This window comes from Temnothorax americanus, unplaced genomic scaffold (genome assembly GCF_048541705.1).
Source record: "Temnothorax americanus isolate GAGA-0224 unplaced genomic scaffold, ASM4854170v1 Scaffold19, whole genome shotgun sequence".
Classification (NCBI taxonomy): Eukaryota; Metazoa; Arthropoda; class Insecta; order Hymenoptera; family Formicidae; genus Temnothorax; species Temnothorax americanus.
The window spans coordinates 2461189-2481042 of record NW_027509329.1 but is presented as its reverse complement, the minus strand read 5'-3'; the positions used below and the strand labels follow the sequence as shown (position 1 = coordinate 2481042).

General features: G+C 35.4%; 2 protein-coding genes across 10 annotated transcripts in view; one reads left to right on the top strand and one right to left on the bottom strand.

Moving 5' to 3' along the window:
• Positions 1-53: 53 nt before the first annotated feature.
• Aplip1 (JNK-interacting protein Aplip1) lies at positions 54-12729 on the top strand. Of its 6 annotated transcripts, none has more exons than XM_077404665.1 (8): positions 54-271; positions 2944-3168; positions 4402-4721; positions 5659-5922; positions 6753-6905; positions 8069-8352; positions 9521-9699; positions 9984-12729. In XM_077404665.1, exons 1-8 carry the CDS (start codon positions 189-191, stop codon positions 10054-10056), a joined length of 1581 nt encoding a protein of 526 aa, XP_077260791.1. In that variant the 5' UTR covers positions 54-188; the 3' UTR covers positions 10057-12729. The 6 variants fall into 6 exon arrangements, with proteins under 6 accessions (XP_077260791.1, XP_077260792.1, XP_077260795.1 ...); XM_077404666.1 differs by having other exon boundaries at positions 55-271; positions 2944-3156; XM_077404669.1 differs by having other exon boundaries at positions 55-271; positions 4501-4721.
• Positions 12730-13282: 553 nt separating this feature from the next.
• The window catches only part of LOC143896677 (uncharacterized), a 98954-nt gene continuing 92382 nt past the window's right edge, over positions 13283-19854 (bottom strand). For all 4 annotated transcript variants that reach the window (XM_077404659.1, XM_077404660.1, XM_077404658.1 and 1 more), the window contains one exon: positions 13283-19812. In XM_077404659.1, the coding sequence (XP_077260785.1) occupies positions 19720-19812 (93 nt within the window). In that variant the 3' untranslated portion in view covers positions 13283-19719. The remainder of the gene's footprint in view (positions 19813-19854) is intronic.

Sequence of the window (19854 nt, the reverse complement as noted above, 5' to 3'; positions counted from 1 at the left end):
AGGGGTTGCGTCGGGCTCGCGCGGCGACGTCGAAGCGACGTCGGCGACGACGACGTAAGCGACATCTCACCCCATATCGTTTCCTGGGGATTGTGACAAGCAGCTCTTCTCCAGGCCGTCACGGCCGCCTTCGGGACCGACCCCCGTTCCGTATACCTCGCACCGTGCCCTCGCGAACGTCGTTGGCGATGGCCGACAGCGAGTTCGAGGAGTTTCGGCACTACTTCGAGAGGTTGCCCCAACACCTGAAGGCACCGCTCTCCAACTACACGTGAGTGCTTTACGCGGCGGATTTTTGCCTTCGGAACAGATGATACGACATACGATGCAACGAGGACCGCGACGGTGACACACATAGGTCGTGGCGAGAGAGGCGGTCGGGAATAAAAGGGAGGAGATAATTTAGATGGGAAACTGGGAGCACGAGGCGTGGGGATCGGTCCAGGAACACATTAGAAGCCGTAAAAATGTATCGCGAGTCATACATCGTTGTCGAGTAGACTTGGCGATATGTGCAGATTGTGAAAATGGTATAGATAATGTAGGTTGTAGATAGTAGACCACGTTGAGGGGGTCGAAAATTGGTAAACGGGACTGGGGGGGTGTATGAGAAATATTTGTACATGACACGTTATCCCAAATAATTTTACAAAAGTGGCGAGATTATAAATAATCTGACTCTTCATTTAATGAACCGTCATCTATCGTATCAATATAGATAATAATTGCAAAAGATACACGTTGAATTCTTAAAATGTTATTTATTTTATACATGATATGTTTAATATTGTATATACAGACAACTAGTGATTTATGATTTTAAAAAATTATATATCCTCTAATTGTAAGCCTCTAATATTATTAATTTCCTGAGGTATATCTATTTAAAGCCTTGTTATTCTATTTAACGAATTTTATTCAGTGGCCCTTTAAAATATGCAATTACAATTATATTATACTTTATATTTTAATAAGCAATAACACAGTACCTTCAACCGGAATTGATAGTTCAAGAAGTAGGGATGCCGTCTGAGGATGAGTCATTTCCCACAGACAGAATTTTCCCACATCACTGAGTAATTTAATGCGATAATTTAATGGGGCAAAGTTATTTCTGTATCATCAAAAATTTTTATTTAAGTTCTAAAATATAGCAGTCTAAAATTTTACAATTAGATAAGATTTTGTATGGCATTTATAGACTTGAAAAAGTGAAGTTATACGAGAGCATTGTTACTATCTGATCATTTGTTTCTATTCGGAACAATGATAAAATATTGTGACACTATTATGCGTTGTTTCCTGCAAATGCACATATCCCTCTGATATACCTATACAACATTCAAGAAACTTATAAAATGTCACAGTATAAAATGTCGCATTCGCGGATACACTTCGATGCACTACCAGACTGAAAGCCACCAAGGAGAAATCGCCAAGAATGCCCCTTCAGCATCGTGCCTTTAAAATTATTGATCCTGGAGCATAAGTGACACAAGGATACGAATGCGACATGAGACTGCAACGCGACGCGTGTATAGACAATTTTGACGGATGTGATCTATACGGCTTTCGTTGATGCATTACATGTTACCGCAAATAACCGATGATCCTGCTTAGACGGTTAATATATATTGTATAGTGTTGAGACCGGCGTGAGATGTAATTGCATAACTTTGCGTATAGCAATTGACCTCATCACCTCATAAACGTAACGCAGCCACGTAACGTTTGTGTATTAGTTACGTATTCAATCGCATTTCAAGCACGAGAGATTCGGTTAATGAAGATATATATTTTGATCTCGGAAAGAGGAAATTTATGTAACATAAATAATACGCGTAAGCAGAAAAGCATGTGTCATTTTTCTGTCATTTCAAAAAGTATAGAGATATAATTGGTCACTAGAATATAATCTTTCTACATGATCGACATTTTGTATAGAATTTGTATTATGTTTCTCACCAAATCGTGCGAGATTATACTGCAGATACATTTATATTGAATCACAGACGTGTCACTGCCCGCAGCTGATTCTGTAAAAATAAAGCAAGATCGATACGCAACAGTCTCGCGGCTGCAATTATTTCCGATCTAATTTCCTAGTTTGCTCGCATTTCGAAGCAACGTGTGTGAAATTAATGGGCTTTCCTCTCAATTAACATTCACATTTTCGTCAAATCTGATCCCACTTTTATGATTCATAAAATCAATGTGCAACTGGACGCGAGATATTTGTCGGCGATTGTGGCTCAAGCATTCCCTTTCATCTGAAGAGTGAAAGAGCAGACGTACTTCTCACGAGAGCTTCGACATTACAACGCTCTCGAACTATTCTTTTACAAACGGGATCTTGATTGTTGTGTAAATAGGAGGTACATATGTCACTTTGCAATTTTCACTTTTTATTAACAATGAATTAATTACTAAGAATTATTCGTGCATTTATATTTACCTATGAGATAAATGGCGCAATATAATAGACAAAAATAAAAAAGCACAAGACCAAAGAGTAATTTTTTTTCACTCTTAATTCTGATAAATAACTTTATACTTTTATTTTTATCAACAGACGAAGTATCGCCATAAATTCTATTTTATATGTTGTGACTATCTTTGTGTCATTATTAAAAAATAATGACATAAAGATAGTCACAACATATAAAATAGAATTAATGGCAAAAATATTTTTTGATTTTGATTTATTATTATTTTCTACATATTAAAAATTAAAAAAAAAACCCCAAACACCACGATGTGCGATAATTGCACGCCACTTTCAAAATAATAAATTAATTATTATCGATTATCATATTTTTACCTTTAATTAGAGAACGCTGTCAGATACAGCTCATTAATTTTTGATTTCATATATGGCACTTGTGCATCGTATTGATCGTGATTTTCATGCGCGTAATCTTTGCGTATTTTAATCATTGCCAGGCTCGTACACGATGTGATGATCGATGATTCGCCGACGTCCTCGCAAGGGAGCGACGGAGAGGTCGGCAGATCCTGCGACGTCGTCACCGGCGACTCCGAGGACGAGGAAGTCGTCGTCATCCACCGGCACGACAACCAAAGCGGGCACACCACCCCCGATGATAGCGAGGAGCTAAATCATCATTGCTCGATCATAGCTGACAGCGATTTTAGGTTGGTAACGTCGTAAGTGTTGTGCTTATTTGTTACTAATTGTCTTTGTACGCTTTTAACTTTTTTTAAAAATGATTTTTAACGAAGAAGAGATTGGCGAAGAGTTTCACTTTTAACAGGCACTAATACTTGGATAAAACTTGTAACACTTTGAACGTTGAATTATGATAGAAGATAATAAGAATTCGAGACAGAGGGAGAGCAAAAAACATATTAAGGGATTTAAAGCGATCTTGCGAGAGATAAAGGAATGAGTACAGATTTGTTAAGATAAGGAATAGAATATCCACGATATAATTTGAGTTCTCGCAAAAAAAAAACGGGATTACATTCTCCGCGATAGGAATCCCTTCCACAAAATATTGTTGTTATATTTGATATTCAATGTACAACAAAGATAGAATGATGCTTACAGCGCTAAAAGCGTCAAACGGAACGCAGCCATAGTAATCTACAGTAACGCCGTAATCTCATCGGTCTGACCTTGTTAAAAATAACTGAAACTTTCGGAAAGAGTTCGCGACGTGCAGCAACGCTCGTAATTATTAATCAAGTGTCGCCCACCGCGGCGGTTGGAAACTGGTGATGCATGCGGACGATGGTCGATGCGCTGCGCTGCAGGAATATATATAGCACTTTCTGGACTCTTAATGTTTCCCGAGGGTTCTAAGTGGGTTTTCGCATTTCTGTTCTATATCTGCCATTGCGTCTCAATAACCTTTTATGATTTTTCTATTTGCATAGTAATTACATATCAAGAGAATTTATATTTTTTTATTATACTCTTTATTAACGTGAATAATATTGTTACATGACAAGGAATTTAGATTGCACATTGCGTAGATATAATTTCTATGCGATGATTTGTGTGACACTAGCCGAATTTTATGGTTAGAATATATGTTGTTTATTTCTTTCGCAGTGAACAACTTAATTTTCATTTGATTATTAAATTCACTTGTCTGTTGCTTATAAAATAGAATAATCATTAAATACACGAAAGAAACTCTGTAATGCCAAGATAACGTATTTATATTTTTATTATTTCTTCTCTTAACTTGGTCATCAAAATTCAGTCAATTCGCAATACTCAACTCTCGATTGACGTAGTCTCGCGTGTTGCGCGACGAGATAAATCTCCTCACAACCTCGACGAAGAATAAGAATCAACCTTTTTATTTGAAATGTATATATCAACGGGCTTATTTCTCTTATTATTATGTTTTATTGTTATGTTTTATTTAGATCTTCGCGAAGAATTAAAATAGGCAGCATGAAAAATGATAGTTTAGCTCACTATACGATTGCCTTGGATGACATTAGCTTGTTCGGTGGACTGAGCAGCAGGGGTCGATCGGTAGGCGGTGGCGGACCAGGACCGGGCGGGGGTGGTACTACCGTATCCGGTAACGACGGCCGGGATAGTGTCGTCAGCGATGTCGGCGATTCGTGTTCCAGTTTGAGCTCCTGGCCTACGCCGGAGCACGTGCCGTCGAATCGACCCGGAAGCGGCGGCACCGAGCGCAGACGTAGAAGACTGCCGGAAATTCCTAAAAGCAAAAAATGTAAGAAAAGCATATATGCCGTATACGAATGCGCAACGCGTTTGATGGTAACATCAATAACGAAAGATTTGGCGGATGTGCAGATTTTCTTCGCATTCGATCTTATACATTTAACAGTTTCAATGACTAAACTGTTGTAAACTTAATACTGTAATTTTTATATAGAAGAACACAAAACGCGAAAGAAAAAAATTCACACGAGTAGGTGATTTATTAACGATTAGTAACAATAACGGAAAATCTATTTTTAATGTAGAAGTTTTTCAGCAACATATTGTCCGCAATTTTTGAAAAATTAGAGTGAAGATCAGACTCGCGTGTTGACATATTAATGTAGAACTTGTCATTAATATGCTATTAGAAACCTGTTGATATTTTACAGATCTTAAGCATCTTATATGTAATGTATTTTAATTTATTTAGAAATATTCATATATTATTTAAAATATGCACATATATGACTTTTGTATTTTGATGCGTTGTGTGATTTCGATTATAATATGGTGAAGTAACCATGAATTTCATGATATGTTTTAAAATCCGATTTGACGTGGAATATTACTCGCGTACAATGAATGATAAACATCAGTTGTATTATTTTTGCCCGTCGCACTTGTCACTGTCACTCATGCATCTTACATACTGACGAAAACCAAGAAAACCAAGAAACTGACCACATTGTCGCGACCACAGAAAGAAAATCCACTTGCATCATGTTAGTTTTATATAAGGCACCTGTTGTGGAGCAGCATTTTCCATTCGCGGTCGTAACAAATGTGCTGTTCCGATATAGATTGAGAGACGCGATTTTATCTGAATATTATTTCAAAAACCGTGCCAAAAGAATTCATGCAGCGTATTGAAATTCTTCGAGAAAGAAAGAAAGAGCATTTCGCGTGTGAAACGCGCGTGTTGACGTTCACCGATGCCGTTTCAGCTTTGCCCACGTGCCAGACGTCGACCTCGCTGGCAGACGAGTTGAGTGCCGCCACCGGCTCGACATCGGCCCGACCTCATCTTGTCTTAAGGAAATGTCATCCCAGACTCCGTCACGAGGACAGTTCGCCCGACAGCGAGAGGATGGCCACCGACAGCGGTCATTCTACCGCTCATTCTCCCGATAACGGCCCCAAGAGCGTGTCGCCCATACCATGCAATACCTTGCAGAACACGGACTCGGTGTCGCCCAGCAGCACCCCAGGTAATCACGATCCTCCTCGAGAAATCGTATCTTTGCCCTTGCATCCATTTAAATTGACTCGAATGCGCGATTACAACACAAAAATGATCATGGAGAGAATTTATAATATTTCTTAGAAAAAAAATACTAATGTTAGTACCGCTATTATAACATCACAGATATAAAGAAATTATGTCGAAGATCTAACGAATTATATATAGAAGAATTATATATAAAAGAAATAAAAAATAATTATAAATGTGTTTTTATTTACTGATTTATAAATTATAAAAATTAAAAATGAATATCTTTAAAGCTGTTGACTTATTATTTAGATAAAAAACACTTATTTAATTTTTAAATATTTCTGATATTTATTAACTTTTCTTTCTTTTAATGAGTTCTATTAATCCCCAAAATTTAGATCTATAGCTTTTTCCTTGTTGTGCTTGTTATAATACATAATGATAAAATTTCCTATCAAAATCTACTTGCAATTATGGATGTTTATAGATTAAATTCCTTTGCTTGAATTATAAATTTACATTAATTTTTGCTATTAAATAATTCAGAGATTATATTCAAACTTTATTCTGATGGCAAATAAAATTATTTTAAAAATCAACAGAAGGTAGCGCTTTGCACATAATATTTTAACGCTTCGTATATAATTTTATGCTTCGTTGGAATTTTCTGCTACACAATAATCTGGCGCTTTCTATTGCCTTAGTTCGGAAAAGTTGCAAAAGAGCCAGGAATTGTTGTCCCATATCATAAACAATGTTTCTCAAGCTAATCAGAGTAACTCTCGGAGAATCAATACTAGCTCGCTTTTTCATTCCGAATTTAAGGAAGCGGAGGCGTACCGTTCACCCAACTGGAACTGCTCGAGGCAACGCATCGAGGCCTGCACAAGTTCATATCGCGGCACCATGACGAAATTGATCTTGAAATCGGAGACCCCATATACGTGCAAAAGGAGGCCGATGATCTCTGGTGCGAAGGTGCGTAAGAATATTCATTTCGCAAGATATCGACTTGACTCAGCAGTAATCAGGGCTTAACTTTAGTGTATTATCCAAGTCCGATTTTGATGAAATTTTACAGGTACGTAGCACTTACCGAATGTAGTCGAAGCCACATATGCGGAGTTGCGGAAATTTCTAGTTTCTGAGATATTCAGATTTTAATTATTTGGCTTGAACATTTTTCAAGATTTTGATATGAAAAAAAATTAGAATTTTCAAAAATATTTTGTTGAAATATTTTATTTTTTTGGTGTATTAGAAAACTGTACGTATAGTGTTGTCAAAATATTATTATAAAAAAAAAACAAGAAATTGAAGAAACTTAATTATTTTCTCATTACATTTTTTGATATCGTCGATCGTTGTTTGCTAAAAAGTTATTAACAAAAGAAATTTTATAAATAAAACGTAATCACTTAGGTTTCCAATTTTCCAACGTAAGCAAGGTTCTTATACAGTGTGAAAAATGTAAGAAAATAGGTTTCTTTAATTTTTTTTCTTAATAATGATATTTTGTCAACACAGTACGTACACTTTCCTAATACGCTAATAAAATAAAACGTTTCAGCAAAATATTTTTGCATTCTAATTATTTTTTTCATAGCGTCTCCGCCCCCTTTTTCGCGCGAAGAAGTGCAGTTTAGAATACCTATAATACTTATAGAACTTGATCCGTTTACTCGTTATTGAGATCACAAAATCTCGGATATCTCGCAACTCGTGCGTTCGCGTAAAAAAGTCACGATGCGGTCTCGCTTCGCGCGTACTTGGCGCGAGACACTGCCGTGTCTCTTGATTAAAATTCCTGTGATCAGGTAGTGGACTCAAACACGGTTTTTCGTAATTACGAGAGTCTGGCGCTTTACCATTAGATTACTCTGCCGCACCCAAACTCTAAAGCAGCAATTAAATGTCTGGAAGATATAGAGACGGTTTAAAGAAAGAAATCCTCATTTTTCGGTTGTTCTTCAAATACTTTTAGACATAGGTACTTTGAAATTTTCTTCTATTTGATTGCCTATTTCTTGAGTGTATCAGAGTGTATAAGAGTGGAAATAAAAAAAAAAGCAAAAAAGAATGTAAAATTAACGCCACGCATAGAATTTAAAGTATTCTATCTTTCTGTTTCTCGCGATTAGGCGTGAATCTGAGGACGGGCCGACAAGGCATCTTTCCGTCGGCTTATGCGGTCGACATGGACTACAGTGACTTCGATCCCACCGCGCCCAAAGTGAAGAGAGAGAGATATCTCCTGGGTTACCTGGGCTCGGTGGAGACCCTGGCGCACAAGGGTACAGGAGTGGTTTGCCAGGCGGTGCGGAGAATCCTTCGCAACTCCTCGCAAGATCCGCCCGTCTCGCAGAGCTGCATCTTGGAAGTGTCCGATCAGGGGCTTCGAATGGTCGATAGAAGTAAACCGCGAGTAAGTGTCCCCTTGCGATCGATTGAAGTTCATTTATGTGCGCAATATACGAATTATATATTTATTTTAATTCTCAGCAAGAGCGTCAAACCTTAAGACTTTTAGACTATTTGGGAAAGATTCGTCACAGCTAAAAAAATTTACAAAAAAATCACGGAAAAAACAAGATTTGCTGTGCCAACAGAAAACCTTGCTAGCCTAGCAAATCCATAGCCGTAATATACGGACAGCCAGTTCGCTATGTTACAGTAACTAAGTCACAGAGCTGCAAAAAATTTGTGATTATACCTAATAAAATTTGATGTTACAGCACGGTAGATTTGTTAGTACAGCAAAGATGATTCTTTACTACAACCAATGGGAAATATAGCTTGGTATATGTAACTAATCTTCTTGCTGTTGTATAAAAGAAAATTAGCTACATTAACAAATTCGATTACAGCTAAATCATTAGTTGCTCCAGCAATAAAAGTTAGATAAAATAACTATGCTCATTGAAATTTCTGGAATATTTATTCTGTAATTATTTAAACACGTTATTAATTACAATAAGAGAACCTTTTAATAAGAGAAAAACTTAAATTGCGTAACGCATAATAACATAATTTTCATTAAATACATTTGCATTCAAACTTAATGGGAGTGGATCATAAAGATCATCTATGTTAATGTTTTTTTTCGACTCTGAAAATCTTACTTCGTAACCACGAATGTGTTCATTGAATCCTATTGTAATTAAAACTTTACAGTGGAATATCACCGTATATTCACATACAATTATAGCACCAATTGAACCAAATAATGGTCCAGATTCATTTTCGTCAATAACAAGAATTAAATTGTCATGAAAACAAGTTCACTTGTAATTTATCCATTTATGAATTGCCAAATTTAAGTTATTCTTAATATTATCAGGCAAGGAAGCTAAAATCTGTTTCGAGTCGGTCCATTTTTTTTAGAGGTCCAGTTAAAAAAGTCTGAAGTATAGAAGAAGCATATTAATTCTATAAAACGTTACTATTTGATGCGCAAGACGTTATTTAATTACGACTTTAATTATGCATGTATAATTAGTTTTAATTCAATATTTATTACACGTTAATGTCGTGAATATTGAAAGGAAAACGAGAAAGTCGAAAAGTTTTTAATTGCCAACGTATTTTTGCAGAAAAGTCAAGGTCCTTGTCACGATTATTTTTACTCGCTGAAGAATGTATCGTTCTGTGCATTTCACCCTCGCGATCATCGCTACCTCGGCTTCATCACGAAGCACCCCACTCTGCAGAGGTTCGCTTGTCACGTGTTCATCGGTCAAGAATCCACAAGACCCGTCGCCGAAGCTGTCGGGTGAGTTATCTTGCCTCTAAAAATTAAATTTTCTATATAAAATTATTATCACGAAAAACTCGACCTGGCCGTCACTTTGCGCAAAATCATGAAAAATTTTCACTTTATGAGTAATTTCTTTATTAATTTGATTTAAATATCGTATTGCAACTAACAGTTTAGCAATATGTTACAGTTCATATTTAAAATTTTTTTTTTCTAAATCTCCAAAAAATCTCGAGAAGGACGAATAATCTATTATTCGTAGAACATGAGCGATAACTCGAGACTCTCTTCTTTCACAGACGCGCTTTTCATCGGTTCTACACGAAATTCATCGAGACTGCTTTCCCGATAGAGGACATCTACATTGAATAAATTGCTCTCAGCTGACTTATAGTGGCCACGGAGAAAATGATACATCTCTCACTTCCTCCTTCTTATCCCCTGTATATATTGCCCGTTAGTTGTAGACATAAAATAATAAACGCAAATCAAACACCCAATTTATACATATATTGAATATATGTATATCTATGTATACCTATTGTGTACGGAGCATTTTGATGGGAAGCGTCACGACGAGCTCGAGCTTCCGTTAGCAGTCTATTCTCTCGTTATCCATTTTTCCTTTTATTCGTCGTTTATTATCAATTTCTTTCAATTTCGTGCGTGCGATCCAATACGATCCTAACGTACATCGAACAGCGGAAAGAAATGATATTTATTAAATAACACTAAGTAGACGAATTACTTTTATTTCACAGGCATCGTATCGGCTGAAATTGATGATACTTTTATATCGAATTAAAATATATTCTTAATACTTCTCTTAGTTTCTGCTAATAAATAATAGCAGAATCATACAAACGTAAAATTGACCGAGTGAACGAAGATAGATGCTGATGCTTTAATAGTCGATAAAAATTGATCTATTTTCAATTGCGAAGTTTCATTGCCGAAATTATATTTTTTCACAATTGAAAACAGAACGACTATCTTAACCGTTTAACCGCCAATGTTCCCAATTAGAAAAGTATCATTTTTGACGTAACTTGAGTAAAATATTATACTTGTTAAAAATATATGTATTAATTTTAAAAATAATCAAAATAGAAATATTACAAGAGATTTGTTATTTACAGTACTTTCTAAATTTCATTGAAACAGTTTTTATTAGTCAAAAGTAAACATGAAGTTAAAAATGATTAAAATTTTAATTCCAACAACAATTAAATACGGTTAAACGGTTAAATATCACGATCCATCGTATTATCGAAAGGTATTACACCTTTTTGACTAGACTTCGTTCGTGTTTAAGATTGGAAGAGAGCACGATATATAGAAGAAAAGACTTCGTTAAAGATCCTCTAATAAGCAGATTTGGTAATCGATAGCGAATTAATTCCTAAAACCCCGATTTCACGACCAAGTTAATCCGCTTAGTGACGCGTAGAAAAAGGGAGTACGACAATAGAGAATGAGAGAGCGTTGGGTCATTTGGAGTTTATAGCGAGAGATCGTAGCAGAGAGATCGAGCGATTTGGGGAAGAGAAAGTGACGCTTTTTAACTTTCGGCGCGTATCGATTGTGCTTCTTGCTGATGGTGTTTTTCATCGTAGCAACGAATAGTCATCTAGAACGATCTTCAAACTGTATTGTTCTTATTGTTAGAGAACGGCGCGGCCCGCGCGCGTGGGCGCGCCGCTATTTAGAAACTCGTATATTTTTCTATTTTTCTTTGCGGCAGAGAATAAGTTTTACTGTACGAGACAAGTCCCCCCCCCTCTCAAAAGTTTGTACTCTCGAATCTCCGCGCGACCTGCGTGAGGAAAAAAAATTAACGTTATCGAAACGCACACGGGGGCTTCTGCATTCAAAGTATCACTAACTGCTGCGCTGCGTCGCAACGTTTTACCAGTGATTTATACGGCCCTCTGGTGAAAAATTTTTTCATATTTTCTCAGTTTTGTAAGAATTGAGACTTGCAAAAAATTCTGAAAAAATTTATAAAATTTCTCAGATACCTACTTTCAGAAATAATTTTCGGAATATTTCAATATCTATATGTATGAAAATTTCTGATAAATTACACAGATTTTCTCATATTTATTCGGAAAAATCTAAAATATTTTATTCTTATTTTGTCTAAATTTTTTTTAGAAACGTTCCAATTCGCGTATAAAAAAAATCTGAAAAATTCTGAGCATTCTGAAAATTTTTATGGAAATTCTAATTAATAATATGAAAAATTCTGAGAAATTTTCCCAACAGGGGGAATATGAACCAAATTGCAAGTACGCGCAGCATCGTTGCCGGAAATGCGAGACGATAGGAAAGTAGGGACGAAAAGCGATACCGTCTGCGTGCAAGCGAGATGAGCAGTATATCATTATCAACCGATATCTACCGCTATCAATATCCGTTTTTATTTCAATTCGCTAGTTCACACTGCCTTTATCAGGACGTTGCGTACGCAGAGCGCGTGTACGATGTCCCAGTCGCATAAAGTTATCTATTATCAGCATTCGTTTGGTCTTGAACTTCTAATATCGCGGAGCAGCTTACCGCACGAATGGATTCGATCGATGAAAAATCGTATTATGATTGACTGTAAATCGACTTCAAATTGCGTGAACCAATAACAATTTAACAAAACATCGATGATCTCCAAAACATTTCTTCATCCGCAAATCTTTAGTTATTTCAAAGAGACTTACGAATTCAATATCAGTTTTATATTATCAATATTTCAGGACTAAAGGATTAAAACAATGATTAAAATTGTTTTTAATTTAAATTTAATCCTTTAATAATTTTAAAGGATTAAAAACATTTTGCGATTGAAATTTCTTATTTCTCATTTTTTATGTGATTTCATAACTGGGATCTCTTATTCGCGCCGGGAGAATCTAGTCAATTTACGGACTTCTCCTCGACAATACGAGCTCTGTGCGTTGTCTTACTTGGGATTTGGTGCATGTTAGATAAGTACGACTCACACGCCTCGATTATACAGTATATCGAATAAAAATTGAGAGACAAATTACAGAGTGATTTCTCATTTTAGGGGACTTATTTCATTTATATCCGCGGTACGCAGAATGTGCCTTTCGTTTGGATCGCCACGAAATGCCGTGCCTTTTCGATTATCTTCTCTAACGCAGCTACGATATTCACCATCGCGTACAAATCTCCACTATTTTTACGACGCAGTTATTACTCTCGAATCTTTTTAAGACACATCACCGAGTGGAATAAAATGGAGAAACGAGCGAGAATCTTCAATAAATTTATTTCCGACAGCTCTTCGCCCATTAAACAATTACCGATAGCAATTACGTAAACGTATTAGAAATTATTCGATTGACTAATTTTTTAATTATCAAAGTCGTTTTGACAATTATGTATTATTGTATCTGAAGCGACAAAATCTTCATCACTATTTTACGTTTGTAAACTGAACGGTTCTGGCGCAAGTTAATTTAATAATAATAATTAAAAAAAAACCTCGCGACCTTAGTATTTTGAAATGCGGTATATTTCTTTTGTAGATTTGTAAACGAAGACAAGAAGGGTCAAATATAAATCAAACGATGTGATCGACACTTCTACAATATTCATATAATTTCTACATATATTTTTCTTCCAGAGACAGTATTATTTACAAAAATGTTCCACCTTCTTAAAGTCATTAATTCAGTCTTGACACAATAACTGTACATGTACATGATCCGCCTCCATCATTATATTCCTTTATTCGTCACAATTACATTATTTTCCTCTTTTTTATAAATGCATACGTATTTCTTTTTTTTTCGTTATATATTAATATAGAGTAATAGCCGAATTATCCAAACTATACGTTGAGTTATTAATTTCCTTCGTTTATTAAAAACGAAAAGATCATCCAATCGAAAAAAAAAAAAATTTCTCATTTACAATTTTTTTCGCCAAGTTCTATCGCGCTCCGCGTTATCAATAATTTCCGAGAGAAACTGTATCCGTTCTAAGCAACTCGACCGTAAACATTTTTATAAATCTCTGCGCAATTTCTTTAAATTCGTTCGCAATGTACGCGTATCTTCATTATTTCCGTTCGCCCTCCGCTTTTCTCGACAAGAATTATCCACCTTCAACGTAAAGTAGAAAAAAAGAGAGAAATAAAATACTTATAGCTGTTTTTAATCCACATACATTGTGTTACGACGCCATAAGCACCAATGCGCGATAATTAATCAAACATTAATCTATTTTTACATTTTTAATACAATCTATATAATCTTTATATAAAAAAATTGGAAATATATTAAAATATTCTGGACTTGTGTGCCATCTGGCAATATATTACAATATAAAAAAAAATGCCAAACTCAACATGTAGATCCATCATGAAATCAGCGTGAGATGTATTAACATACACATACATATATCCAAGATACGTAAAAATAGAAGCTACGTGAAAAGGATGATAAAAGTAAATAAAATAATTTAGCGGTAGATTTCCTACCGGAGTGGCTCGCCACGCAAATTCCGTTCGACGTACCACAGTATAACTCTATCGGATTTTACATAGTGCTTAACAGCAAAAAACATTGAGATTATACATTAGAAAATTTTCTTTTTACAAACGTTCTCGCTCGTATAATTATCGGCCGGCTGAGACTCATTCAAAATAAATTCACGTGCTCATATATGGATCGTTCCGTTCGAAAAGATGACGTTAACGGGAAATATGTCAACTAATAACGTGTGTGAGCAATCTGCAGGAGAGGTAAGTATAAACTGTAACGTTTGTTGTTCCATTGTATTTTACAGAAAACGTCATTCTTTTATTGTGCACGCAGTATTCAACGAGCCATACACGTCATCGTGAAAATCTACAATTAGTTCTCGCGTCGGTATGCCTAGTGCAAGTATGATTACCAGGCATTTACAATATAACATTAAACTCATCTTTGTAAATCGCGCGAGTAACCGAACAGCACGCATATTCTGCTCCGATACGAGCTTCGCTGCAAACTAACATAAATTAAAGAGGTAGAAAAGCACATTTGACTCTCTCTCGATGTAATTTATGACACTGTTAAGAACAATAGTACGAGAGGAATACCTCTCGTCCCAAGTAAGAATCTTCAAAATTCTTGCGTTTTTATAAAACAATAATAACAGTCGGGACTGTGTGTGTGTGTGTGTGTGTGTGTGTACAACTTGATGCTGTAAAGTTCCAAGTGGCACTGACGCGTGCCATGAATTCTGCATTTAATATATGTATACATATACATATAGAGGCGCGCATATGAGAGGAGGTACACAACCACACTTAATCGCTTTTGCTCTTACTCTTGCTCCTTATAGAAAGAAATCGGAAAGCCACTTATGTGCAATCAGCAGAATATAAAATATAATAACGCGCGCGGCGCGGCGCAATATATATATGTATATATTTACAGCGGTATATAAAGTTCAACTTTATCTTAGCGTATAATGAACCGTAGAGCCGTCTGTGTTGCATTGGTATCCACTTTTTTCCATTAAATATCGACCAGCTGTCCGTTGTATATCTCTCTTAGTTACCTTAAGATAAAAGAGCTTAGAAAATCTGTTTTTTTTCCTCAATCCCTGTTTCATGTGATTTACGACAACGTAATCGCATACAAGGAATTTAATTTTCTGCATGCATGCACAATTATGCACATGACTCCATTCCTGAGAGATTTATATGCCTCTACTCCATTTCGTAACAATGAATGAATGAATTCTTAAATGATTACAATGCACGGCGTGTCATACAAACCGTAGTGACGCTTGGTTGTCTTCTCATAAATTATCGCAAATAATGTAAAATGGTACAGCGCATGTTGTAAAAATTAATAGCTGTGACATTCGGATTTTTCAACAATTTCTTTTGTGCGATATCTCTCATAAATAATTTCATAAAAATATCACGACGATACGGAAAAATAGCAAAAACTGGATCTCCATAAAAAAAAACTGTCATATTTCTTGTTTAAATCGACCAACTATTATTGTTACTTTCTCGTATGTATTCATGCGCAACTAAGATATATATTTAAACAGGTATTGTTTTAAATGCCCCATCAGGTATAATCACAACCAAGCTGATATATTCAAAGCTACACGACGTTAATACCATTTACCCCCGGCACGACTGATGACAGTTATGAAAAGTTAGTTTGAGAGAAAGAGAGAAGAGGATGAGGTACACTGAACACAGACAGTTTTAACTTGCCCTTTGTACTATAAGACCGAGTGAGAAATTGGGCATCAAGGGCAATGTTGAGCGAACTTGGATGCCCGTTTTACACGCGGTCGTCAATTATGCAAATGTGAACTTCGTACATACAGGTCGATTATAGATACTCCTTTTTTTCAGCGGTGGATTTCCGCATAAAAACGTAGGTTCTCATCGATGACGAGTGATCGGCACGTGAGGGCAGTAAAGCCCTTCTACCGATAAAACCGACAAGGGGTAATAGGCTGCTTCAAATTTCACAATTCCGGCATACGTAACAATCGTAATTATATAGAGGCCTTTACTGACCGATAATCTTGACTTCCTCACTCGACACCAATGTAACATTAAAAACGAGTTAACGAAACTTTTTACAATGAATATAATGCGTGTATACAAAATAAGTTTTATTTCGTGTGTGCCAATTATCTCCGCCAATTATCTCAGAAAGTATTGATTTATTGGAAAAATGTGTATACACAAGTATTTAAAAAAGTTGGGGTACTATTGCAACGGCATATTCTTGAGATTAAATGTAAGTAAAAAAGTATAAGCCAAATAAAAAACAGTTTCAGATAAACGTTATTCTAAATAATTAGTAGAAAAAGATAATACAATAAAAAATGGGAATATCTCCATAAAAAAAATTTAACTTGGACCCTACTTGGGTCCAACACGGATCCCAAAATCTAATAAGATGGTTTATTGGCCTCTCTAAACCCTCCAACTTTTATCCGAAACATTTTTCCAATAAACAAATCCTTTCTAAGATAATTGGCACACGAAATAAAACTCACTTTGTATATACGTGTATATATATATATATATATATATATATATATATATATATATGGCATTTGTGTGTATGTGTATGTACATGCTGTATATATGTATATATGCTGTTACATTGTTTCTTTACAAGTGACAATAAAATTCCAAGTCCCACAAGTTGATACACGATAACAGAAGCATGAAAAACTTACAAAGTATATTAAGATAAATGTACAACAACAGAACGTAGGCATGAAAAATTTATATGTATTAAATTCGTGTGTTTTAAATCAGTTAATCTTCTTTAGTGTAACACAGTATAAAAAAAAATGTATTTTTTATTAACTTAATACACATGAGACAGCACGTGACTGCAGATAACAGATATACATTCTAGATGTTCGCCGGGTAATTTTTGTTCGAAAAAAAGAAACGCTTGGACGTTGTCGATTTGAGATCAAATTTAACATTTTTATTTACATGGCCAGTCTTTATATTACCTGTATACATGTGGGATCCAAATAAATTTGTAGATCTGTTAAGTGCCAGTGCTGAATATGTTGACAAGTGTATACAATTTCCGTCACTCTCTTATATTAATATCTTTTACATTTTAAACACTTTTACGATATACGTTTATATTCACGCTGACCCGCATCATCATAAGTAATCGCTGGCAACCCGATTGGCTAATATGTATTTTATCTTAATAATTGACACACATATACGTCAACCGTATCAACTTCCACGCAATTACTCATTAATGCGGAAGTCAACTAACGAAGAAATAAAAATAACGTTTATTAATGTATGTTTGCGTAGTAACATGATATTGGATGGATAGCAAGGCCAATTAGATCAAAAGTCATTCAAGGAATTATAAAAGATACATATTAAAACCTCACTTATATAATAAAACCTTATTATGCAAATCCATTTTTTTTATAAATAAGTATGAGTCGGTTTAAATGTACTCATGTGTACACTTACTTTATATTATTACGTTTAACGTTTCTACGTTTGCAAAATTAAAATATATTTCCAGTGGTTTTCTATTGAAATTATGAAAACTTAAAATTCAGAGATATATTTAGGGTTACCACATTTTGAAAGTATTAAAGAACATTATAAAAAATAGAATCGTGTATGAAGCAGCAATCGTGACGGGGAAAAGGATAACCAAATAAAAAATAAGATTCGTTTTTAATGATTAATTTTATATTTGTCATCACTTTTTAATAACATGTGAATGGACTTTCAATTTCCAAACATTACAAGAACAATTAAACGTAAGTGGAATTCTCAGGTACATACAGTTGTAAAACTATCTCCCTAAAAGTAAGGACAAATCCGATCTATAGTGTGGCAACCCTAAGACATATCCTTAAATTTAGTATTTTGTTGTTCCACATAAATATGCAATAATAAAATTTACACGAGATGCGATAAGTTAAAACATTATTCGTTAAAATGACCAAATTGTCTTTTCACACATTTTCAGTGACGTCCTTTTATAATTATAAAAAATGCCAGCACTATGAGTATTATTAATATTTAACATAGATTTGCAATTACAACCGATAGAATAAAGAAAAAGTGAGACTGGTTTCGTATCCATCCGATACAAATATGTAATTGCAGAGGTAGCATTCAAGCTCGACCGGACTTGCGGCGAGCGAGTTAGCACGAGGAAAGTGCCATACGCGGCCGTGCTGCATTAAAATCGAATGTATATCATATATACAAGTTCATTATACCATAAAATTTAAAAATTGCCAACTACATAACACTCGATCGCCGCAGGAAATCTGCCTGAGTAGCGACTGTTATTTATAATGCAGTGCTCGCAGAGGCACATTTCGAGCCGATTTCTGAGGCGACACCTCCTATCCCTCCACTGTCGCTCGAGGCTCGGCGGCCGAGCTGCTGATTGCGCGCGTTATGCCGCGGGAGCATTCCTATATCAAAAATATGCTGAGATCATACCTTCTGTTAACCAGTTAAAATTTAACACTAAATTTTCTATTATTAACGTACTATATATGTTCTATAATAATAATAATATAATTATAACTTTATACATATATATATATATATATATATATATATATATATATATAATACATATATGTAATATATGTATATAATACATGTATATAATACATGTATATAATACATATATATACATATATATGTATATTAGACTTAATAATAAAAAATTTAGTGTTCAACTTTTAACTTAACTCTTTTGGCATAGCGTCACGTGCGTGATCGGCAGCTCGGTCGCCGAGCGTGGGGAGATTGAAAGCGTCGCCTTAGAAATCGATTCGAAATGTGCATCTCTTTGCGAGTACAGTTATACTTAATGTATCAACGTTTTAAATAACAGTATACAATGTGGTTTTGTACAATCTTTGCATTATCAGTTAGTGAGCGAAGCACGCGTCCTTCTACATGACGGCGCGCGATAAAGTCCTTAATCCCACGGAGTAAAAACGACAAGAAAAGAAAAAGAATCATTTACATGCGTCGATCACTCGATTATACTGTGCGAGTTCTTTTTTCAATGTCTTTCCATTCGTTTCTTTTCCACTGGTCAAGGGAAAACGCGGATCGAAAGCGAACACACAAACTGCTTTAGTAATAAGTAAATCACTTGCGGTCAACTTAAGCAACGTCTTGGCTTCTTCGTGAGCTGAGCGGTTTTACACACGGCGCCCGCACTGATGCAAACCTCCATTCGTTGCTGCACTGATAATAATTACCCAGATCTTCGTCGTAAATCTTGATAATATCGATATCCGAGACAGAGAGATCTCAGAACACAAATCGAGGAGGTATTATGCAAATTGCGCGTACGCGAATGCCGAGAGCTTTGTCCTAGTCTTTTAAGGAAAGGATAACTTTTAAAGCTTGTTTCTTATTAATTAAAACAATTCCCGGATGTATCATCATATTAAGCTCGCGTTCTTGAAAGCCGTTTTCGCGATGTGACTTAGAGACCATCCCATTTCTCAGATTCCAAGCTTCTGCTTGGCATTCACTTGCATTTTACAGTGATCCTGTTGTAAAGTTTTAAGCATTTGCTTTTGTATATCATTCTCGGCCTAGAAAATAACGAATAAATAGTGAGTAATCTTAATATATTG

Coding starts and splice junctions, on each gene's coding strand:
- Aplip1 (XM_077404665.1), top strand. CDS start 189: ATGGCCGACAGCGAGTTCGAGGAGTTTCGGCACTACTTCGAGAGGTTG. Junction 8,353..9,520: donor TCGATAGAAGTAAACCGCGA/GTAAGTGTCCCC, acceptor GTATTTTTGCAG/AAAAGTCAAGGTCCTTGTCA. Junction 9,700..9,983: donor CCCGTCGCCGAAGCTGTCGG/GTGAGTTATCTT, acceptor CTTCTTTCACAG/ACGCGCTTTTCATCGGTTCT.